Source organism: Clupea harengus, chromosome 3 (genome assembly GCF_900700415.2).
Source record: "Clupea harengus chromosome 3, Ch_v2.0.2, whole genome shotgun sequence".
In the NCBI taxonomy this organism is placed as follows: Eukaryota; Metazoa; Chordata; class Actinopteri; order Clupeiformes; family Clupeidae; genus Clupea; species Clupea harengus.
The window spans coordinates 24,195,046-24,220,736 of record NC_045154.1 but is presented as its reverse complement, the minus strand read 5'-3'; the positions used below and the strand labels follow the sequence as shown (position 1 = coordinate 24,220,736).

Below are 25,691 nucleotides of genomic sequence, written 5' to 3'. Positions count from 1 at the left end.
GGGTGGGTGCATGCAGTCCAGCCCACCTTACTTGAGAAGCGTGGACACGATCAGCCACTCCTTAAGATGGATGATCCAGAAGCTAATCCTAAATGCATGTTCGCTGCAATCACAAGTACACTCAGTGACAAAAACAATAACATGCTGTCCAATGATGAATGCTTAAGATAAAGTATATTCGCATATAGTTGTGCATATAAACAACCAATAGTCATGCTTCAAATATTATAACATGGAAGTTAAAGTAAAACCATGACATTGGACATCAGTCTGGTACTAGATATTTTCTGTTTTCAAATTATGGATGGTAATCTGGGTTTTAAATGAATAGAGAATACTGAATATTTGTAGGCATTTCAATTGAACACAACTGAATATGGATGGAACATCACATTTTGTAAACCTCACTAGCAAATCTTACATTTAGGTATTGGGTAGTGTCCATAGCTGTTTACTACTAAAGAGAAGTAGTCAAATGCTTGTCTGGGTTTAGACTAAAATCAGGAGGATAACCTGAGCACAGTCCCCCCCCCCCCCCCCCCCCCCCCCCCCCCAATGTCCACACAGACTTCCAACCACACAGATGCCGCAACGTGTTTGTGGGTCTGACTGAATGAATGTCTGTTTGTCACAGGCGTTGCCATAATAATCAAAAGCGCATAGAGGCAAAGATAAAACTGCAACTGTGAGCACAACTGCTATCAGCTGGCTCTGAGGCAATTTCCTGTGGGACAGGAAATGAAAGCACACGGAATGGGGACGAGGGCCACTTTGCCTGGCTTTGTTGTGACGTTATGAACAGATGAGAGATATTTCTGGGGGGGGGGGGTACAGAAGTGACTTCCACCACCCGTGCACAGAGTCTAAATGTCAAAATGGGCAAAGGGGGGAACGAAACCGCCAACGCCTTGGCTGAGATCATGGCCTTAAAGTCCACAGGAGTGGCTGAAATGTTTAGATGTTCAAAATGTCACCCACAGAGCACTGGCAAATCTCTGAACATTCAATCATGGCAGCCACATTTGTATGCAAGTGTACTGCTGCATCTCCCTCTCGGTATTTATTACTTGCTGTGGAAAAGAGATTATTGCCATTGTCATGTATGGTAATAAATGATTAATGAATGCCAATTAGTCAGGAGAATATAAAAACAAAACATGCAGGCTGTCATGTTTGTTTAGCAGTAAAAAAATTACAATTTCAGTGTCATATATGTATATAGTATACATTATTATATTATAGCAATAATACAGTATAATTTATGTATACATACTATATAATAATAGTATAATTACATTTTATAGTATATATACATAAATGAATATCATTGAAGGCCCTGAAACCAGGCCCTTGGCAATGAGACCAAGAGAGGAGGTGTTGAGAAAGTGAAAACCACAGACATTTCAATTTCAAAAGTTACCACGACTACAGCATTTTGGCGTCATCCCATTACGTTAAGTTTATTGTAGACACAGTTAGTTTGCATCGAGTAACATCACTGTGCCAGTTACTGTGCCAGCCAGCCTTCGAAAGTAAGGCCACTCCACTCCACTCATGCAAGAGGCACATCTGTACACAGCCTTCACCAGGTGACAGTTGAGTTTTCCAGCCCAAGATAAACAAATGATTACAGAACTAAGAGTTATTTGTATGAGGAACACAAATGAATACAAGTGAACCACTCAGGGTGTAGAAACAAGTAAAGCAAACAAGTAGCATCTGTGGTGTGAAAGACAGATCAAATGAGCTCAACTTGAGATTCCAAAACTCTCAAATTTCTCAAAGTTGACATGGAACCAGCCTGATATTAAAAAAATTATGTTAAAAAAAGAAACAAAAAGAAACCATCTTTAATATTAAAGCACTCTGTCCATCAGAGCTTTGAAAAATGAAGCCTATTCACACTTTGCTCTGTTGTGGGGCACTTGCCCAACCCAACACTACTCCCAAACAGGTGTGTATTTGACATTCATGTTAACATTCTAGTAACGTGGCTCATAGACAAAATGTGGTTTGATTTGGGAGCCGTTTGGATTTTCTGGTCACAATGCTCCCATAACATGTGCTTCGGCATTTAGATGATACCCAATGTCAACTCCTTCAAACCACTTAAGCGCCAATAGTACAAATGGTTCCTATATGGTTGCTTTATGTGAGACGTCCACCAGTTTAGCAGTTTACAGGTATTCGGATAGAGAGAGAATGGCATTGGAGTTGAAGACTATGTTCTGCAAATTATTTCCCATTAAGCCAGCATTACTTAAAAAAAAGAATTTGAACAACTGCATGTGGTATTGATTTAACTAATGATGAAAAGTGATTTCCTTTGTTTTTTGACAGAAAGCAATATAAATAACAAACTAAATGTATTGTATACCCCAGCTTATAAAATGGTATCATGACTATTAGACAGAACATCATAAGCATGGTCAGTGATCAATCAAGAATGAGATGGCCAATGAAGTATGATACTATAAAGTATGAATAAATGATACAATAAAGTATGATTTCTATCACACTTACAAGCAAAATCACAGTCTGCATCCAAAAAAAAACACAGACCCTGTGAAGAGTGTCCAAATAATACTTATCTTATTCTAAGAATAAATATAAACCTTCGAAAGGCCTCAAAAATCAACACATACTGCAGCATTTGTTGATCTGAATTTTAAAGAGTTTGTGCATGGTTCAGAAAAGACTTACTTTTTAATTGTTTTCACCAAACAAATGGAGACTCCACCTTTTTTGACATTACTAAAACTCTCCACAGAGTGGGAAGGAATGATTATATCAATGAAAGAAAATATAATACAAGAAATTACAAAAATAATACATTTTGGGTCTTTTTAGGCCCTCGTTATACATTCTTATTTATATATGTATCTCTATATATAATTTTCATTTTCCTCTGGACTGTTTACTCTGTGACCTCTGGTGTAAGGTGAAACTCTGGACTGTTGGTCACTCAGATGTGTGCGGCTGTAAAAAGTCTGTGTATTGCCAGTCTTTACATTTCACTACGAGATGAAGGCTACTTTGTAGCCATTGGATGACGTTTCCGACAACTGTCCATGGCCGTTGGAGACGAGTTCACCGGAGGTGTGCAATGGTGGCGTCAGGATCCCGTAGTCGCTAAGCTCCAACGTGGATTTATCACAAGCGGCTTTCAGTCCCAGAATCTCACTGACGGAGCAGGGTAAATCCTAAAAGACCAAGGTGAATGTGATATGATTGAAAAAAAATAAAATGTTTTGTTTATCTTAGGACACATTAAAAGTGCAATATTTTTGTCAATGTTTTTGTAAAAAATAATAAATCATAATAAAAACCAGACAGTTTTCCTGGGCATTACATGGCAAAAAGATTTCATTTTGATAACCAAATCTACCTAGGTGACCTGGTCACGACACTCAGCACGGTCCTCAGTAGAAATAAAAAAAGAAATGTCACCTCGTAGACGTACCTTGCAGTTTTTGATCTGTAAACAGATAGCTTCGGATTTGTGAAGGATTTCTTCGATATCCAGTTTCATTGACAGTTCATTGATATGCTGTGGAAGGACATCACCAGTATGTAAGATCAGACACTGCAGTCCACAAGACACGCAATCCAGACATGCAATACAACAAACCTCAGGAAAAAAACATTATTCCATTATTCTGTAACATTTGAATTAACATTGGAAAGATTTCTCTCCGTCATACACAACAATTCTTTGTGCTCTAATTTGATCCAGTGGTCCAACCTCACACTCAGAAACAGCTCTGTATTCATGGAGTGAGAATGGGCCAAGACGAGCTCTAATGCCAGTTTCTAAACACCGAACAGGAAACTGCTACAGTGTTCTTACCTTAAGGATCTCATTGAAACCATAATGCCTGTCCATGATCTTCTGTTTCTCTGAGTCCAGAATGGCACAACACACCAATAGGTGAAAGTTTTGGCAAGGCAACCCAGTCCACATGACCTGAATCACAAAAACACACATACAAGCAAACATTACATAAGAACATACACACTGTCCAAACAATCTTCTGACCTGAAGACATAAAATCTTACTGCACTGTCACAATCAGAATCAGTGTTCATAAACACACCTCCCACAAGCGGAGCACATCCTGAAAGTGGAGCTCCCTCTTGAAGCGGATGAGTAACCACCGGAAACAGAAATATAAGTACCCAGAATCCTGTGCCTCTGTAGGAAGACAACAAGCACATCATCAGTCAACCTGGCAGTTTAATCTGCAACGAAATATCAAGAATAAATCACTGATTGATGCTGACGATGACCCTCTGTGCTAAAGCAGAACCTCTGACCTAGGTAGTTCCAGAACGCCAGGTCCAGTAACCGTAGTAACGTGCTGAGCTGGATGAGCTGGGTCCGCATACCTTGCATCTTCTCCTCAAAGTTCTCATGCTGAAAGAAACAGACAAACATTTACATTTTAACATTTACAACCGTTACATTTTATAACACTAACCCTTCATCTCAAGAGTCATCCAGTCATCCAAGCCATGCTGAGGCATGACAAAATATCGCTCCTCTGAAACGCCACACAATTGTAGTGTAAACAAATAGATCTCTCTTAGTTTACATGGAGCGGCCAAATCTGATCATGTTAGGGGGCGACCAGTGTTTTCACCAGGACAACGCGGTTACTGATAAATGAGAAAGATTGGCCAATTTCAACTGATGTGGCGGGTTTGAGAGTTCAACAGTGCTCAATATGGCATGCCATGGCTAAATATCATGTCTGTGGTAATGCCTGAAGACTGATTAACCCACAAACATTAGCACTAGTGAATACCTTCCAATGTTTGCGCTGTGCTTAGAGAAATACCCCCGTGGTTCATTAGCTGCAGTAAGTGATGAATTACTCCGATTTAAGTTGTACAGGGTGTGTGCAGATCTGTAGAGCCAATTAGTGTTTAGTGTAGGAAAGCATCAAAGGAGTTGAAGAACGGACTCATCTCCAGCTCCTTCTGCTGAGATCAAACATTAAAACATTGACACGGACATTAAATAAATGCCCCCTTAAATGATCCCCAATCACCACATGTGTATTTCGTGTTAAGCAAATGGCCAAGCAAACGATTAGAGAACAGGCCAGGCAAATAATGTTTTCATTATCAATGCTGTTCCAAAGCTAAACACACATGGCATCAATCAAAAAGCAATTGTCTTATTCAGACTCATCCAAGCGCTTACCTGCTTTTTTTTTGCTTTAATAAATGAAAGAAATGCATGAACTGGACTAATAAGGACATGTTCACCAAACACAACACAATCCAAATATACTCTGTGGTGTGATCACTAAGTGGCATTGCGCTCAACTCTGTATATTCTGTTAGTTTCATTTAATCGCAAAACATTCGTGACATCCGTTTGTCGAGTTTTTACCATTTCATCCATAAAATTGACGAAGCACCAGAAGGCGTCCACTTCATTCTCCATGACATAGAGGATGGGAGAGAGCAGGTCACTCATGCCCTGCACGTAACCTGCAAGCATCCACAGTGATAATATATACTATGAAATTATATATTAACAGATAAGACCGTGAGAAAACATATGGGACAGAACAGGAATGATTAAACAAGTTATTTACTATTCCAACAATGGTATATGTATGTATGTATGTATGTATATCTCTATAAGAGTGGTTTTATGAGTGTGTGCGAGAGGGAGAGGGAGAGGGGAGAGAGAGAGAGAGAGGGAGGGAGGGAGCGAGCAAGAGAAAGAGTGGCTTAAAGGTTTTGAAAATCATGTGAATTTAAAATATAAACACTTCCTGAAGACTATATGGCTTAACATAATAAGATTGAACACCTGTGGATACTGCTTTTTGGACCGGAATTATCAGGGAAAATAGCTAAAATGTCCAGGTATCTCATGTCAAGCCTGTATCCTTTGAGATATGTAAAACTTTCTTTGTTTAATTTATAGAAGTTGTATGTCTCAATGACTCACCTAGATCAAAGTCATACATGCAGTATGTCATGAGGATATCATGCAGCAGGATGAGACCGGGGTTTTCCAGACCCTCATAGAACTTATTGGTTCGGTCGGTCCGGTTGACATCTTTCTCTGTGAACACATTACACACCACTGCATTTCTGACGGTTGTCGCTGCATTTCTAAACACACACATCTCCAGTAAGACAACACTAAATAAAGCTGCAACTGGCGATCATTAGGGTCCAAGCAGTATGTGTGAAGTACCCCCAGTGGCAAAAAGGGAAGGAGGACCATTTGAATCTTAGAAATGTTACATAAGGATTTTAAGGCTAGATGAATTTTGAAGATAGACCAAACCATGTCAGAGAAACAGAGGAAAACATGTTGTAGCCACATCTTCATCATCTATACGCCTTCTGAATGAGCCTACACATTTTCATTAAGATTCGTCATTCACATAGGCTTATATTGACTGCTGAGATTTGATTGGCAGCCATTTTCTCGAGTAACTATACCAAATGTTTACATTTTAGCTTAAGTGGTTCTTGAGCTATTGAATTGTGTCAGTTGCAGCGCCCCCTATGGACGCAATTTCACGAAATGTGGCACTAGCCCAGAGTATGTGGTAGTGATGCAGGGTGTCAAATTTTGTTACATTTGAACCTTTACACCACAAGATGTTGGCCCTAGCATCATTATAAGCCATGCCTCCACATTTAATTGACGCATAACTTGGAAATGGTTTGATGTATCAAAATTCCTTCTGGAGATGATGTGCTCCAGGTTTTTTCCAATTCTGTGTTTTACCTATGAGACTCTTATAGTCTCTTAACCTGGAGTTCCTCCTCTCCTGCTCCTCACTGACGGACTTCCACTGCAGCTTCATCCTGAAGTACTCGTCTCTGTGGACCAGAGGACCAGATGGGAGAATTACATCAGTCAGTACCACACACCTGTCAATGTACCTAAGAACAGTTTCTCACGACGACACTTAGTAACACACAACATGTACATTATATTAAAGACAATTTATATATCATTACATACATACACATACAAATACGCAATCTACCGTTTGTACATTCATATATACAGACATACATATATAATGTGAAACCTGAAGAAGAGGGGACATTTCGAGGACTGTGGATATCTTACGTTTTCCTCCTCTGGAGACTTTTCCTCTCCTCTGAGGTGCTGTTCCAGGTGTAATACCCCAGCAGAAACTTCCAGGCCTCTCTCCTCACCACATGGCACAGTCCCTACAGGTGAAAACACAAACATACAAGCGTGAACATAAACACAAACACAACAGCTCATCAAGAAGAATGTAACCATGTTCACAGGGAAATAGTGAGACCTAAAAGAACAACCTTAAAACATTTACGACTTAATAGACTACTTCAGGTCTGTTACATTTTCCTTAAGTAGTCAGAGGGTATATACATGTAAGGGCTACCTCATGCACATTACTACACAAAATAACTACTACAGGTTTATTTTAAGCGTGCTATTTAGCAGCATTTGGCAATTTCTTTTCATCACAGTGTACACCATGAGATGTGCAGTGATGTATTAAAAGGTTTTAAATGCTGTGTAGGGGTCTCAAGTGGATAGCAACTATTTTAGTGATTGGCCTACTTCCCTTACATACACAGTTTTTTAAGGGACTTCAGTTTGTCAATGGCTTTGGGAACTATTACGAATCATCACTCCTAAAATGAACTACTTTTTAAAGACAGGTCAGGATATCATACGACGTTTTTTTCTTCAGTTTATCTCCATGCCAACAATCTCTCTAGCATGGTAACAAATCGGATATGAGCGCATCATGACGACAAAGCACTGTTGTCAGGGAAGGGAAGAGAGGGAAAAAAATTAGCTTTCAGCTTGGACTCGTAAAATGAGATTGTGATCCTCTAACTGACCAACAGAAAGCAATTTCATCACATGATGAGGATGACGAAGATGAAAATTAACATGAATCTAGGATTGATCATTCACGAACAAGCAGCCATAACAAACTGATGTATCTTTCCGCACCCATATAAATAAATACATACACATAAATATTTATACACATATCAAACACAAAAAAAAACATACCCACACACAGACACTCACATTGTACACATAAATCTAAACGCAAATGGATTTACCCCTTTGAATATTCTTTCTTTGAGCTCAGGCACTTTGCGCACTCTGCCCTCCTTGTCCTGGTACTTGAGCCAGTCCGCCAGAGAGAGAGGTTCTCCCCGCTGGACCTCTGGCCTTGAGCCCAGGTCCACCTACAGGACAATACATCTGAGTCGTCATGCCAACACATCCAGGGGATCCCTATGCCACACAGTTAGTTGGGGATCAAACGCAAAATAATGAAGGGGCAGCAGTATAGCATTATGTAACGCTCAGACCATTACAACACCATGGCTAAAAGTTCTAACCTTTTCTGCTGCCCAACCCTTAACAAATGTACCGTTTCTGGTGCTACACCTCTGGCTGATCTCCCACACGGAGACAGCACTCAATTAAGATGTCTGGGCTACTTGAACACTCCAGTGTAATTTCTAGTTTTTAATTTTTGCTGGAGTGCTGAACAGACCCTTACCCGGGTGATGACCTCAAACCCTGGCTCCTCCAGCTGGTTGATCTCCAGGCCAGGGATGATCTCCCCCAGGATGTCCGCTGCCACCTCCTCCTCCGCCGGCATCTCCCTTTGCTCCAGCTCCGGGCCGCGGAACGCGTCAAAGATGTAGTTGGTTACCTTGGAGAACCCCCCGAGCGTGGCGACGTAGGGGTCCTTCTTCAGCTTCTGCAGAATCAGAACAGATTCATGTGGAACAGCATCAGTCCTGACGAGTGACGCGGCACATGTGATGACACTCATGATCATAATTAATCAATGACTTAACATCCGAGTGCTAACCATAGTTGATGGGTGAAATCAGAGGTAATAAGCAGTTCTATTTACATCTGAAAACCCACCAACATGTCTAAATACTCTGACACTCTATAAATACTTTCTGTTGCATCAGTCCATCCATGATGAATCAATGACTCCCACAAGTGTTTAAAATAAAAAACCACTTACGTGAACCAGGCCATAGTTGGAGTCATCCAGAAGGTTCTCAAAGGACTGTGAGAGAGTTTTGTTATGACAGCTAACAAGGAACGTTGTTTTGTCCCTCGGACACCTACAAAACAAACACAGATGCCAAAACAAATCAGCTAAGAATGAGACCAACCATGAACTTCCAACTGTTTCACTTATATTTAAGCATAAACACACTTAACTTTAAGCACAAAACACTGAATACAAGCATATCAGCTGTTTTTTCAGAAGGTTCGAGACTAAAGCTACCATATTTAGGAAGCTGCATAGCAACCTGTCACATGACTCCTTCTTGACAGCTTTACTGCATTCAGCCAGAAATCATCAAACGAACCCCATCGTAGCTTAATCCTTCTATCCTTTCATCACACAAGAGCCTCGATAAGAACTCTAATAACAGCTATCTGTTTGGTTTCTTTGCTACTGCAGGCTGGGTTCAGTCCACCAGAGGCTAATCTGTCATGATATTTGGATCAGAGAAAGGAAGAAAGAGAGAGGGAGAGAGAGAGAGAGAGAGATGGAGCTTTTTTCGAGACACATCCTTCTGTTTGACACAAGATCACCAAGTCTGCTTTTACATCTCTTACACACACTCACACACACGCAAACACAAAAAAAGACTCTTTCAGAGTTCCACGCTTTAAGAGGGCAATGGTTTGCAATGGATTACGCTAGAAAATGTGGGTATTATCATTCCAAAGACGTGTCGTCACACAATCTGTGGAAGATAATTTGTGTTTGAGAGTTAAAAGCGCAGAACACCCTGCACAGGGGTTGTGGAGCCATGCTGAGATGAGGGGCTCGCTGCAGGTTCTGGTCACCCCAGTCCTGTTTCCCCACGTTCAACAACAGACCCATTCACTACCCTCATCACATCTTGTCCCAGGTTTGTGTAAATGGATATAGCTCCGGGGCACCATCTTGTGCACAAACACTGCAGTGCAGTCCCGGCATCCAACTAAGCACAACAATCTTGTCAGCACTAGCAAAGACTGTTCCTTTCTCCTTTTGACCAAATGTTGCTTTGGTCTAATTATACGGAGATAATTTGAGATTATCCCACAGAAAAACACTTCAAATAGCAAACGGACCTATAACAGGTATGACTGACCTAAGACAAAGGTTACTTTTATTATCAAAGAACTGTACAAATATTCTCTATCTCTTAATTTCCTACAACTGAGTCTGTTTTGTTCTGCTGCAGAATATTACAAGCAATCTGACTCTGCAAAGCACAATACGAAGTCATGTTTGACTACAAAACCAGAAAAAAAGCTCTACCAACATAGAATAGCCATGCGACCACAAGTAACTGCGGCATCACAGAGATACGAGGGCTTACTCTGTTAAATGTACGCATCTCTGCAGGCAGTCCATGAACTCCTTGCAGCCTCCCTGGTGGAAGTGGATGGTGGGTAAGGTGGTGTCATCCTTCAGGCAGAAGATCAGGTGCGTCCAGCCTTCCGTCTTCACTGTGACTGTTCTCAGGTCAGCAGCAGTGAAGGAGAAGGCCCAGCAGTTCTTCTCGTGTGTGTGGTAAGAGGTGCCTAAGCGGTGTCGTAACAGACATGCAAGCATGATGAAATTAAGAGAGCCTTGCATCAAAGTAACCACAACATAGTCGAAACTTTCTATAGACATATAGACATTCATTCACGCAACTGAAATACATTGACCAGTGAAGAATACCTTCCTACTGTGCGTGTCAAAGCAATGCACTGATGGGAGAGAATTGTACAAAAAAACATTGCCTGCTAACACATGCTTGTGCATGTCCTTGTGTAACAGCCTGTGGCAGGTCTTGATCACTTGTTGCCTTCAATCAATGCATGTATGGTAGCACCTCCTTTAAAAACCAGTGCAGTTGCCTATTCCAGGAACTTCCACTGCTCATCACATTTTGGAACCACATGCTTCTTATTTCCAAGTTGCCCATGCCAGAGAGATCAGTGTTTGCTACTCCGCCTCATCATTCAGTGTTGGATCCCCTATCCTTCAGCCATCCTAGGAGTGTGTCACAACTCCTGTATCGTAACGGTGTTAATTATCGGACGCCGTGTGTTATCGGCAAACGTTTGCGTTGTCATGTTAATCCATTATTAAACTGAGCATATCGATTGTTAATCCATTATTAAACTTAGCATTTTGATTGTTTAACAGAATGGCTTATGTTTGACACTGTCCGATAACTGACATAGCTACGCTAAGCCCCGTCTGTGTCGCCTGAATCCAGAGGGGATGAGAGTGTGGCTGTGCTGCCCACCTTCTCCGTTGGCGTAGGGTTTCCTCTTAAAGGACACTGTGTTCACCATGTCCCACTCCGTCTCACAGCTCTGCTGCTGCTGGTCCACCACGTGATGTGACCGGTCACTTGGACACTGTGTCCACTCCACCACTGAGCTGGAGTCCTGAGCAAGTCAATACAAATACAGTAAACGATAACATTTACACTGAATAATGATGTTCATTACTGGCGGTTTTCCCTTGCAGCTACATCACTAATAACTCTTACTATGCCGTAATCACATAATAAACTATGAATCAAACAAAGGTATACTTTGTCTATCATTACTCATGACTCAAACACACAGACAAGAACGGGAGCACAAGGATTCTGATCAACATTTAAACTAATAATAAAAGCTGCTGTGATGCTGTCCCACAATGTCTGCTGTAACACATCTTAAATGTGATGTCTGGTGTCTGGCCTACAAATGCATTGATCCAGAGAGATGCAAACAGACGTCACCTTGCATGCACACAACATGTTCGATGGATCAACGGTGTCCTCCAGTGGTTTATATTCAACCACCGTTTCCCCATCCTGCAGAGAAAACAAGGAGAGGTGGCAAACATGCAAGTCTATGACAAGCATTAACAATGCACCCAATTACACAAGAGCAGGGGAAAGTTATTAACGGCAGTTACAAATAACGACCAAGGCAGAAATGACCCACCTTATCTAAGACACGCAGGTATCCTGATATTAGCAAATCCTGGTCTTCTACAGCATCTGTACTTGAGTGCACAAAGACTCCCTCATGTTCAAATAGAACCTGTGGAAAAAGATGATGTGTTTCTGTAAGAAAATTCCAGGAGATTCTTTTGTGATGTTGACTGTTTCTTGAGTACCAAGACAGGGAGCACATATTTGTCCTTTGAATCAATTAATCATCAAGCACTTAAAAGAATCAACCAAGCACTTCAGCAATACAGTTTCTGTGTACTTCTTGATATTTACAAATAAATTGTACATGCAGATCAATCATTTGTAATAGCTGTCAAGTAGTTGTCAATCAATTATTTACAAAGCTACAATCTACATGCTCGCATTAAAAAAAAAGCAACACAGCCATTCAGAACAACCTGGATTTTGCACATTACTATGAGCGGTTCAAACGCCATACATTTTTAAAACGTTGAATCTCTTAAGATAGACAGTCAATATGGCAACACTGCTAGAGTGTACAGTCCCTGTGCAGACTCATTCAAGTGTCCTAAAACATGGCCACAACCTGGAGAGAAACATATTGATTTCACATACAATTTACAAAATAGGGCAAAGGGTTAAGAGAGAAACATGCCGGTCTGGTTCGGTTTCAGAACGACCTTTGATGACCACTGCTTCAGTGAAACTCAAAGATGTGGAGCACATGTATTCTGTTGACACTTGCAGGCAAACGTTAACAATCGGTATGCAAAAGTCAGATTCAAAAGCATGTCATCATGCGACCTAAATAACTTAGAAAAGATAAGTCAGTCTTTGAGCGTACAACGCGGAACTGATAACTGTGGTAATGAGGTTTTGCTTCAATTGGAAACAGGAGTAACCTTTCGATTTGCCTTCGTGGCATCTCAGGTATCAACAGAAAAGCAGGTAGCCAGCTAACATTAGCTGCCTGTGACAAGCTAACAAGCTAGCTGGTTAGCTACCTTGCTAACATCCAATATGAGTTCTAGCCGTTGCTTTCAGGACATAGCTAGCTATCAAAGTGTGGACCCTCTTACCCAGTGACAATAATAGCCCACAGTCATGGCTACCTTAATCTCGAGACTTAATACTAGCTTCTACAATTCGTCGGAAAAGGCGACCAATTTTGCCTAATAACATATATTGAAGAATATCTTGATGCTTGCCAATACCTTGGGAGGAGTAGTAGCCGCCATGTCGACTGTAGTGCACAAACGACGTTGCACAGCTCACGTGCCCATCAGTTTGCCACAACAACACTGACAAGTCATCTTCCGCATGGTGTGTCAGCGCGCAGGCGCATTCTCAAACTGTCATAACAAAGCGGAAGTGATTGTACAGTACAATTATAGACCTCAACAACATGGACATCGAACAAGTGTAATTCATCGTGACTGTCAAATTGATGTCAAATGGTATACATGTTCCATGAAAAGTGCTTTACAGCCGCAGATTGCGATCGATTCCTTGCACAATGGCAGCCACCACGGATGATAACGTGAAACCTCTACAGACTGCAATGAGACTGGTTAAGACTGCAATACAATTGGACACAGTAAACAAACACAAGGTAGGCACAGACATTGCCTGTTTTATACAAATCGAGCACCAAGGCGGGACAAGATGAATAATCAAATGCTATAACATATGTACAACATGTGTAACATGTGAACTGTCGCCAGAAGCAGATGATTTTGACTGGTATGACTGTAAACAAGCAGGCAGCCAAATTCCAGCTTCGAAGTAATGCAGCATACCCTACAACGAAAACTTACGATTTATATAATGTGTATGATTACAATACATTTTGGCCCCTCTTGTTGTTTGCCTTGTCAGTTTGGCACATGACCACTGCAGTTTATAATTGAATTATGCATACAGCTACTTGCTACCTGCTACTTTATCTCCCACAGGAGGCGTACTGCGAATATTTGAGGAGTGTCAACTATATATCCCACGCCCTTTTGGAGGATGCATCTTCAAAACGTGAGTGTTACCCTGGTAAACATATTTCTGTCGAATTAAAACACAACGGTGCTGTGATCTTTAACTAGAAGATTTCCCGTGTTGAGCCTCATTCACACAGAACACCTACTTTTCATCATCTTGATCATGCAGTTAGCGCAGATAGCAGCTGACATTAGAACGTCATGGAGGCGTCACTTACCACCTAGGATTAATTGATGCTGTCGGTAGACGATTGGTGGAAGGGAAGACGATCGGTACCAGAAGTGATATTATCATTTGTTGATTCAATTACACTGACACCCTGTATTACAACAAATTAACTTTAAAATCTTATTAATGGCATTTAAAGCTCTTCATAATATTTCCCCTGCCTACATAATATACCTCATTCACACCTACACTCGCCCTCGTTCCTTGTGGTCATCATCAGCAGGTCTACAGGTAGTAGCCTACCATTAATTAATTTCACCACAATGGGGTACCCACTGGATCTGATGAGTGATTTTTGCAACAGTTGCACTGAAAACCTTTTATGACTATATACGACTTGACTGGTGTCTTTTCCAACTACCCCCGACTGAGACCGGCTGTTCACGTTGACCATCAAGCCAGTCGAAAACAAAGTAAAAAACGAATGCAACTATTGTCTGCCGAGTCTGTGAGCAGTGAGCAGTGATTGCTAAGTCCCGCTCCCCTTAGTTACGCCCATCAGGCTTTTCAGAACCTTAACATCTTTTTAATTGGGAACTTAACTGCAAAACACCAAAAAAGCAGTGCATTGCCAGATAAATTCAGTGACACATTGTGGAATAATCATTCATTCTTAATATTATCCTGGGCATGGCCAAAGGGGTTTCAGTATGTAGAGTACAGAAGTGGAGAGATACATAAAATATTAAAATTAGCACCAAAGGGGACACTATAATTGAGCCCGGATGAGTGCACAGGCCCCAATCAAACAACACAAAACCCCATCAACTCATCCTAAAACACAAGACACAACCAAATTTACATTAGCAGCCGTGTTTCCATTTTGGGCCAAACCCGGGCAAGCTAGTGCGTGTCAAAGCCAGTTGTGTCCCCAATGTTACTTCCGGGCTTGATCCTGCCTTCTCTGGGCTTCCTTGGGGCTTGTGGCTAAGGTCAGTACAAAACTCAGCTGGCTCAAATGAAAACAATATGCATGGATGTTTACTTAACATCAAATTACTTTATGATTGTTGAAGGTAATTTATTGCAATGAAAGATGCTATTCGAGCCATGGTTTGCTTTAAACTAACATTAACTTTACTTATGTAATCAATTGAGACTAGCTTGCTATCTAACATCACGTGATCAATCAAAATGACCAGCACGAACAAATCTACATAAACAGTCAAACCCCTCTTCAATCCCCCCTTCCCTAATATAAAAATCGTTCAAATAGGACTGGACAGGACTGGGGTGGAACTTAGCGAAAGGTCAATTCTCCATGATGCTCATTATCCAGTTGGTTACTTGTGTCAGCATTTAACAGACATCACAGTTTTAGGACAGATTTTGGCAAATGTTTTACAGATGAGGGTCACAGAGTATTTAACCTGTGATTTGAAATTACGGAATTGTTCCCAGCAGGCATTCCATCCTTTTTTTCACCATAATTATGACTGAATGCTGCAAGAGCAGCTGAGAGAAAGTGGCACAAATCTGCAGCACCGGACGATCTTGCAAGCTACAAGACACTGCTGTCCTCCTTCTCATCCAGCATCACTGCTGCTAAGAAGACTTTTTACAATGACAAGATCAACGGTGCATCTGACGCTCGGAAACTATTCTCCACCTTCAAAACTCTGCTCTACCCTCCTCCTCCTCCTCCCCTAGCTACCAACCTCACTGCTGATACCTTTGCCCAGTGGCGGCTGGTGATTTATTTTTTTGGGGGGGCGCAATCATAGACATATATAGACTATAGGCGCAGTTGGGCAGTGCGATTTAAATAGCACTCCACAATGAGAAAACAAAAACACAAGAGAGGTTTTGAGTAGAATATATTAAACAAAAGATTTATTTCATGAAAACACAGTGCTCAACACTGTCCACTAACAACTCTCAACAAACTGTAAAATTGGGCATGAGAGGTTTAGAGCAGAATGGTTTAAGAAACATTGGGTTGGGTTCCAGAGGTTTAAGTATTGGGTAGTAGAGGTTTAGAGTAGACTAGATTCAGAAACATTGTGTACAAGTTTAAAACAGAGTAGATAAAAAAATAAAAAAAAACACAGGGTGTAGAGGTTTAGAGCAGAATAGAGTGAGAAAGACTGAATGATACCAGTAGTTTAGAGCAGAATAGCTTCAGAAATACTGGATTATACTAGAGGTTTAGAGCAGAATAGATTCAGAAACACTGGATGATACTACATGTTTTCGAATGCCAATTTGGTACCCTTCGTCCAACTGCTCTGCAATACTTCCAAAGAGGCTTAGCTTCAGGCTGTTAGTTAGATGGCTGCGGCAAGATTCGTGCTTCTTACATTTATCGTTAAAGTGCTTTAGATCCCTCATCCCCGTTGCAGTCCAGATTGTTTCAGTCCCAGGACTTTGGAACAACAGGCAGGGGAAACAAAAAAACGCATCACTCACTGAACAACCAGCTAACCAGCTCCGGTTAGCATACAGGCTTGAGGAGAAGCTACGGGTGTACGTCCTCCCGCGGTCGATGCTCTGCTGCTGCATTTTTAAATCCGGACGTTCGGGTCCCATGTCTTTCAGTCTCTTCTTATCGACATCTGATCGTCGATTCGAAAGTTTTCAGTCGGCATACTCACAGAATCAAAGTCTCTGCTAGCTATGTTGCTCTCGTAGATACGTGAGATGTATATGGGATGTGAGGGAATGATAAAGGTCTCTGATTCGACGAATAGTCCAGTCGCGTTGAAATAAAAAACGATGTCATTGGTCAGGGCGCAAAATTTTGCGCCCCAGGATCGAACTTTCATCCGCCAATGAGAAGCTGTCCTTGCTCAAATGTTGCAGAAAAGTATGATTGACTTCCATTTGGCCGGCGCCCCTCCAGGGAGGAGGGGCTTATCTCAGTGATAACGAATGGCAATATATTATATTTGGTCACATTTAAGTGGTTGTTGGCAGGGGCTTACGGTCTCCCACACACATGTAACGCGTTAACACAGTACAGTTCCTATTTTAATTGTTTGGTATATAATGTTTTTTTACTTTTTTTTTTTTCATCTCAAAATTTTAGGAGGGGCGGCGCCCTTGCGCCCTGTATTGACGCACCGCCACTGCCTTTGCCTCCTTTTTCACAGAGAAAGTGGCAGCCATCAGGAGCCAATTCAACCAACTGACTCCTCTGTCTAAGGGCACAACCGTCAATGGCTCATTGTTTCCTTTTTTTACCCCTCTCACTGAGAGTGATGTCTCCAAAATCCTAACAGGTAGCCGTCCTACTACATGCGAGCTGGATCCTATCCCATCCAACGTCCTTCAAGCCATATCACCTACCGTCTTACCGGCAATTACACATGTGATTAATGCTTAATTTACTTCTGGAACATTTCCTTCTTCATTCAAAGTGGCTCGGGTAACACCGCTGCTCAAGAAGCCGTCTCTCGATCCCACTCATGTGGAAAACTATCGGCCAGTCTCACTTCTCACGCTCCTATCCAAAACCATTGAGAGGGCAGCTTCCAAACAGGTCACCGAGTTCCTGTCAAGGAACAATCTCCTCGATTCCAAACCAGTCTGGATTCAAAAGTGGTCACTCCACCGAAACAGCCCTGTTGTCTGTGACAGAGGCCTTAAGAACCGCTAGAGCAGCAGCTCAATCCTCGGTTCTCATCCTGCTTGACCTATCAGCCGCTTTTTACACAGTCAACCTTCGCATCCTTCTGTCTATACTGTCAAGTATGGGCATTTCTGGCAGGGCACACTCCTGGTTTGAGTCTTACCTCACTGGGCGCTCTTTCAACATGTCATGGCAAGGTCAGCTGTCTGTACCTCACCGCCTCACCACAGGGGTGCCCCAAGGCTCGGTGATGGGACCACTTATCTGTACACCACCTCGTTGGGCCCCATCATCCGCTCGCATGGTTTTTCATATCACTGCTATGCAGATGATACCCAATTGTCTCCTGACATACACCACCGTCTCGGCGCGTCTGGTGTTCAACCAACCCAAGAGGGCACACGTCACCCCACTACTCATTGAGCTACACTGGCTACCTGTAGCTGCTCGCATCAAGTTCAAGTCACTTATGCTTGCCTACAGAGTGATTGCTGGTTCTGCTCCCATCTACTTAAATGCTCTTGTAAGGGCAAATGTTACCCCCAGGATGCTGCACTCGTCTAATGAGCGTCGTTTAGCACTGCCGTCTGTGCAAGTACGGCAATCTAGACTATTCTCATTCGTAGTTCCACGTTGGTGGAACGAACTGCCTAGCACTACCAGAGCAGGGGCGTCCTTCTCTACCGTTAAGAAGCTCTTGAAGACCCAACTCTTCAGAGAACACCTCCCTTCCTAACTTGCACTTCTACTAGTACTTAACTTGCACTTACAGCAGTTACATTCCTGCACTTTTTTTCTATTTCTTATGTAAAATAGTATTTATTGTTACACTAGGTCTCTATTGCTCGTAGCTTGACTGTTCTCTCCCTTGTACGTCGCTTTGGACAAAAGCGTCTGCTAAATGACTAGATGTAAATGTAAATGTAAATAAGCGATGGGTCAATACGGTATGGAGCTAAAACAGAGACTTTAAGTTTCAACATTGAAACACTTGAGATTAAATAAACTTTGGGGACTGAAGAGTTCCGCTGAACTAAAAGACAGTCATTGAAATAATCCAGGCTTTCAAGTAAGAACAAATGTAACACTTGATCCTTTTTAGTCATACATTTGTAGCCTTATTATTTTATGTTAATTTAGATTTTTTGATTTTGCCTTTTCAATGGCAACCTTCTCTCTGTTTCCTCAGGTCAGCTTTTTTCAGTGCAGGTTTTTTTTCTGCAATGTCTACTTTTCAATGTCAACTTTCTGTCTCTGCTTTGGCTTGGAGGGGCAAGAAATACATGACTTGCATAGTTCTAGTAGGCAACGCGTCTCCGACCGGGAGTGTGGCATAACGTGGGGGAAAACAAGGAGGGAAATCCCATGAAGGCCACGCAGTTGAATGGGACTCATCCCCAAAAAAGAATTCACTGTAATAAACCTTGCTACCGCTAGATGGCGTTATTAGTCTAATAGAGTGAACAATGGGTTATGCTGCCACCACCTTAAATTCTTAAACCGTTCTGGTCCGGGAGAGCACTCAGCGCATGATCAACCAGCCAATATTAAGCAGATACATTCCTCTATTAAATAACCATGTCTACGTTGAACAGCAAGCAGGACACCGTTCCATTCCACATTCACTCAGAGGACATTTGAATAAGTTAAACAATACGCGTGAGATAAGCCTACAGTATAAATAGAAAACCACTATGGGATCAATCTGTCCGTCTGGCACTCACACTACAGTCTGGAAAAGATAACAATTCATCACCACAGTTAAATATGACACACATGAAAAGATCAGATCTCCTAAAATTGCATAAGGTTCTCGCGACTGCGGCATTATGACATTAAAGTAGGCTTCACAGAACAGACACACTATGTAGAAAAATAAATGTCCATGTCGGCGGGTTAAAAGAACGCATCCATGTGTTCTTATTTCTGACAATAATAACTAAATGACCAATTAAAATGCGGGACATTATCTCAATATGCAGGATGCTGGAAAAGGGGTCAATATGCTGTGCAATAGCCTACAACGAAAAGCGGGCCACCTGGCTACCTAAGTAACCCGGAATAGGCCTACACCCGCTGATAAACACCACTTCGATCCCTTTCGGAGACAAAATATTGATTTTGGGTGTTTGTGGTTAAAAACAATAACATTTTGCCATGGCCAGTTATTGAAATACATGATTTCAAAATCGATGGTTGAGTCAAGTCATTGGCTTTCGGTTATTAGATTCGGGTAATTTAGGCTTGCCCTGATCTTCCTGACAAACGTAATGAGTTTTATGCCCGGTTTGAGGACAATCAGTCCCTGGCAGTCTTCCCATCTCCCCCCTCTTCCCCCTCTACTCCCTTTGTCACCCAGGACTCAGGAGGCAGAGGTGTGCAAGCTTTTTAAAAAACGGAATGTGAGGAAAGCAGCAGGACCAGATCAGCTTTCCCCAGCTGTTTTCAGACACTGTGCGGATCAACTGGCTTATGTCTTCACAGACATCTTCAACTTCTCTTTGCATCAGTGTGCAGTGCCACAGTGTTTTAAAGCATCTGTCATTATCCCGGTCCCGAAGACAGCAAAAACAATAGAGCTCAATGACTTCAGGCCAGTGGCCCTCACTTCAGTGGCTATGAAGGTGTTTGAACGCTTAGTACTATCTCACCTACAATCCAGTGTATCACCGCTGATGGATCCCCATCAGTTTGCTTACCAGGCTAACAGATCTGTAGAAGATGCCATCAACCTGGCTGTTCACTGTACTCTGCAACATCTGGAGTCAAGTAACACCTATGCGTGCATGCTGTTTATTGACTTTAGCTCAGCCTTCAACACAATTGATCCACTCATTCTCTTCTCCAGGCTGCAAGCCATGAACATCGACATAGCTATGTGTCACTGGATACTGGACTTCCTGAGAAACAGAACTCAAACAGTCGAAGTCAACAACGCAACATCATGCCCTCTGACCCTCAACACTGGTGGGCCGCAAGGCTGTGTGCTATCTCCTCTTCTGTTCTCCATCTACACAAATTACCTGAGATCTCACCACCACTCCGTCAAGATGCTCTAATATGCAGATGACACCACCATCATCTCAGTACATCAAGGAGGTGAAATGGGCTGTAGACTGGTGTAGGAAGAACAAGCTCCATCTTAACGCCTCAAAAACTAAGGAAATAGTTGTGGACTTGAGAAGGAGGCCTAACACCAAAGCCTTAGTTAATATATTTGACCAGCCCATAACCCTTACAGAGTCCTTTACATTTCTATTTATCTATCTATCTATCTATCTATCTATCTATCTATCTATCTATCTGTGTGTGTGTGTATATCTGAATTATGAGTTTAGAAAAAAAAAAATCGCCTGGCTGTCTGACACACGTGCTGCATTCTGTATCCAATACTTATATAACCACAGATAGCATTCAGTATACCACACTAGTCTGGTCACTTTCACGGGAGAGGATATCCGTCATAGGTTACCCATTAACTTGTGTTGACAAGGAGAAAATATTTACCTGTTTTTTAGACAGAAGATACATTTCATGTGACCTGCTTGAATATCAGAAAATAATGTTAGCCTTTGTTTGGCAAACCGAAGTTGAGATAGGCCTGAGTGCTGTCTGGAGATCCATTACTGGAAGATTTTAAAGTTGGATCTAAATGGTTCTCATCATTTCATTCCCTTTACCTGGCTTTTGTCTAAATAGTCAGCAACAGGAGATCCACCTCCACCTCTAGCCTCGCTTGCAATCATTACATTCATCCTTTTTTCCCCTTATTTAAGCAGCTTTCAAGTCTTCCCTAGTGCTTTAGCTAGCTAACTTAATCCAGATCTTCCAGTATTTTGGATAAAATGTATTAAATCTTTTTACTTTTTGGCTAGGTATGGTAGTTTCTCATCAGGTGTTATATTGTGGGTGTAGATTCTTTGTGGATGAGAAGTCCCATGAACTGCATAGCTTCCTTAGTTTTCCCCCACGTCAGACCTGGCCCAGTTCGGTAAATAATTAGATAATTAGATTACAAATGTTATGGTAAAATAAAGTGTGTTAAATTCGTTCTTTATCGGAAGCGTGGATCATTTTAACAACTATCTTTTAGCTCAGTGGAACTCTTTTAAGTGCATAAAGTTAATTTCAACACAAATGTTTCAAGTCCAATATGCTATTTTTTTTTTCTATCTATGCCGATTTGTTTTTTTTTTGTTTCCGTTTTAGCATAAATTCGCCTCAGGCCCCTGTGCTTGTAAATACCCTGGTAGGACCTCCGACATATAGTGGGCTGGAAGTTTGGGGTTGTAATTGTAATAACATTTAATTGTAATACTTTTGGATAAGGGTGTGGCCTGTCTTATCTGTGGTTATAAAAGTATTGGATACAGAGGTCAACCTGGGCTGAGGCCAACCTATGGGGATTCCTCCGTGGTCCAATGGTAGATGATACTCCTCCCCTTCAGGTTTTCAGTTAAACTAATCAGTGAATTCCTGGGGAGGATCATTGATCAGCTCATCCTATGCATTTACACACAGCACTGATCATTTACATTTGTCCCCTTAAATAGAGGCTTAAACCCTTTCCTAACTGCACCAGTGCACATTCCTGATTGGTCTTGATCTTTGAGTTGGGTGTTAATATTCTTTTTCTTGAATGTGTATTCTTGTCATCATTGGCTTTGACATGTTGATAAAGAGAGTGACTGCCCACTTAGTTAATTTGTAACTTGATACTCGAGTGTTATTGAAGGATGCCTGAGGGACAGTGTTCTGAATGTTCTGTTGATAAACACAAGCATATCTTCCCTCTAGTCATGGGTTGGGGATGAGTGCCAATCTGGATCTGGATCCAGAACAATGCTGTTTATGACTGTTCATATTACATTTGTGCTCCCACTTCACGTTATTGCCTTGCATGTGATGGCCCAGATCCTTTTAATTAACTTACTGAAAATAAATAGTTTTATTGTTTTTATTATTACTGAGTTGTTTGGCTATACAGACAAAATTACACAACTATCTCAAAAGTTATCCTCATCGAGTACTCTGGGGGGATACTCGAGGCATTAAAAAGACATTTAAAACAGTGAAAAACAATGTTCAATGTATTTATGTTGTCATTCTTCTCTGTACGTAATAGGAGACAGGCGCACATTATCTGCCATTTTTTCTCTGGTTCTTGGCCAGTGTGTTTTTCCCAAATTATGACTTCTTTCCTTTCTCATACTTCAATCACAGAGGATGAAATGGGAAGCATGGAAGTAGAGAAGATGCTAAAACTGGCCGAACAGTGTCTGGAGAGAATCAAGTCATTTACTGCAAAACAAAGTCAGCCTCCACCCCCGGCCTCTACACATGCAACCAACCAGACGTGCTCTATCAGCCTCCCCCAGGCCAACACTATGCCAGCCACACCAGAGAAGACAGGTGAACCTGATTTCATATAAATATAACTACTGGAAATAAACTTGAAAAAACGAAATACATATAAACCACGTTGCTTTAAAAGTAAGCAATACAATACGAAGATTTTTCCAAGAAAGGATCTGGCAATAAATAACCCCTGAAGGATATGTTATAGGGAAGCAGTGTTGGCATCATCTTCTAATTTATTTTGATGGTATGGTCATGTGACTGATAAACCCACCTGTCATTCCTACTAGCCATCCAGGCTATGCACTATGTAGTTATGTGGTCTGGGTCGGAAACCCTGTGAAAACGTAAGAAAAGCTTTGGCAGCATGACATCGGGCAACAATAATGCTAAGAGACATCAGTTAGCATGCTATCAAGCTTTATCAGTGCAAACTGCTGAATTGAATTGCAATTCAATTGCCAAAGATCTTGAACAGATTTCCCTGGAGCACATCTGAACTCTGGCCGGTCATGGGACTTTTACATTACATTTACATTTAGTCATTTAGCAGACGCTTTTGTCCAAAGCGACGTACAAGAGAGAGAACAGTCAAGCTACGAGCAATAGAAACCTGATGTAACAATAAATACTACTTTACATAAGAAATAGAAAAACGAAATAGAAAAGAAAAAGAGGTGCAGGAATGTAACTGCTGTAAGTGCAAGTTAAGCACTAGTCGAAGTGCCAGTTAGGAAGGGAGGTGCTCTCTGAAGAGTTGGGTCTTCAAAATCTTCTTGAAGTTAGAGAGGGACGCCCCTGCTCTGGTAGTGCTAGGCAGTTGGTTCCACCAACGTGGAACTACAAATGAGAATAGTCTGGATTGCCGTACTTGCACAGACGGCAGAGCCAAACGACGCTCACTAGACGAGCGCAGCATTCTGGGTGTAACATTTGCCCTTACAAGAGCATTTAGGTAGGTGGGAGCAGAACCAGCAATCACTCTGTAGGCAAGCATAAGTGACTTGAACTTAATGCGAGCAGCTACAGGCAGCCAGTGGAGCTCGATGAGTAGCGGGGTGACGTGTGCCCTCTTCGGTTGGTTGAACACCAGACGCGTCGCCGTGTTCTGGATCATCTGTAGTGGTTTCACCACACAAGCCGGCAGGCCCGTTAGGAGGGCGTTGCAGTAGTCAAGGCGGGAACTCACCAAGGTTTGCACCAGCAGCTGGGTGGCATACCTGGAGACAGAGGCGATGTGGTCCGTGAAAGTCAGTTGGTCATCAATAATGACCCCGAGGTTTCTTGCGGATAATGATAAGGAGTCAATATTGATATTGATGTTGTGGTGGATGACCTAAAAGAGGATTCATGGGTGGTATTTTCTCATATATATTGCTGAAAAGATTAGTGATTCAATCAGATGCCAGGCAATCTTGTGATCTACGTGTGACAAATGGAAGTATTAAATCAAGTCAAATAGGTATAGGTGAATTATGTTATCATGTTTGGAGTCTAAACTGCCGCTTTTTACTGCTTGTTTACCATCAGTGATCTTGAATGACGCAGAGTCAGACCTACATTGTAGACCAGATTCTGGTGATCGGCTCAGGCACCGCCGTGTCCTATCGGAGGGAGAGGGGGCGACCACCCCCTTTCTACCCCCTGAGATCTTCCAGAGGCTGCAGACAGTGGAGACTTCAGACAAGAAGTGAGTCAGAAATTGGTGGTGACTGCAGTCACAGGAAAGGCTGATGTTCACCGCATTGCATAAGTGATCCCCATTCAGGTTAACTCTCGGAGATGCTTAATATCATTCATTTGGTCAAATTAGCGTAGTCTCAATTAGTCACAATTACAATCAACAGCGGGCAATGTATAGGATTCAAAAGTTAAAACACAGATGAAGATGACGAAAAACAAACCCAGGGTTTCTAACTGTCACACTTTTGGTGTGTGGGTTCAATGCATCTCACGCCAAAAAAATGCACCTGTTTTGGTCAATCTCAACAACTCTGAAGCAACTTTAACAACTCACCCTAACCAAAAGAGTACAAGAGGTATTACTGGTTGTTCCGTGCTAGCACACACAGGTGCAATTCCCAGAATATTTGGGCCATTCATGTGTAACCTGTGGCTATTTTAAGATGTTGAGACACAGTGATGCTGATTACATGTGTTTATGTGTGGGATATCAGGGAACTCACCCCTATTGAGGAGGCGTCTCGCCTTAATCAGAAGCTGAAGGCAAACTATGAGGCTCGCCTGGCTAGACTTTCTCCAGGTCAGGCAACGCAGAAAACATCACTGGTAAGCTGGACTATTCAATTTGAGCGTGGGTGTCTGTGCATATTTTAAAGTGGCTATAGTTGTGAACAAAATGGTTAACACTGATTTCAGAACATGAGCGGTTACGCATTTTTGCGCTGCAATTTTAACACCAAGTTATCAACAACCGAAATGTTTCTGTGTTGCGTGTTCTGTTCTTGCGCATGCCTCTCCTTCCTGACCAGGTGATCACTTTCTCGCGGATCGATTTGCCGGAAAAGGTTCTTTATAATGT

General features: G+C 41.9%; 2 protein-coding genes across 5 annotated transcripts in view; one reads left to right on the top strand and one right to left on the bottom strand.

The window, feature by feature from the left end:
- Positions 1-1,433: 1,433 nt before the first annotated feature.
- tbc1d15 (TBC1 domain family, member 15) lies at positions 1,434-13,325 on the bottom strand. 3 transcript variants are annotated; one of them, XM_031565132.2, is made up of 17 exons: positions 13,215-13,325; positions 12,029-12,127; positions 11,821-11,895; positions 11,335-11,479; positions 10,414-10,618; positions 9,051-9,153; positions 8,568-8,771; positions 8,119-8,247; positions 7,118-7,221; positions 6,767-6,861; positions 5,972-6,088; positions 5,402-5,502; positions 4,318-4,417; positions 4,098-4,195; positions 3,851-3,967; positions 3,464-3,550; positions 1,434-3,203 (listed from the first exon to the last, which is right to left on the bottom strand). In XM_031565132.2, the coding sequence occupies exons 1-17, from the start codon at positions 13,236-13,238 to the stop codon at positions 3,018-3,020; spliced, it is 1,989 nt and encodes a 662-aa protein (XP_031420992.1). In that variant the 5' UTR covers positions 13,239-13,325; the 3' UTR covers positions 1,434-3,017. The 3 variants fall into 3 exon arrangements, with proteins under 3 accessions (XP_031420992.1, XP_031420991.1, XP_042563295.1); XM_031565131.2 differs by having other exon boundaries at positions 13,080-13,282; XM_042707361.1 differs by lacking the exon at positions 13,215-13,325 and having other exon boundaries at positions 11,821-11,933; positions 12,029-12,122.
- Positions 13,326-13,358: 33 nt separating this feature from the next.
- The window catches only part of vps9d1 (VPS9 domain containing 1), a 28,687-nt gene continuing 16,354 nt past the window's right edge, over positions 13,359-25,691 (top strand). Inside the window, exons 1-5 of one of the 2 annotated variants that reach the window (XM_012828114.3) lie at positions 13,359-13,612; positions 13,956-14,028; positions 23,015-23,203; positions 24,680-24,839; positions 25,327-25,438. In XM_012828114.3, coding sequence (XP_012683568.2) covers positions 13,517-13,612; positions 13,956-14,028; positions 23,015-23,203; positions 24,680-24,839; positions 25,327-25,438 — 630 coding nt within the window. In that variant the 5' untranslated portion in view covers positions 13,359-13,516. Of the gene's footprint in view, positions 13,613-13,955; positions 14,029-20,639; positions 20,891-23,014; positions 23,204-24,679; positions 24,840-25,326; positions 25,439-25,691 lie in introns of those variants that run through there. The other variant, XM_031565130.2, reaches the window with a different exon arrangement.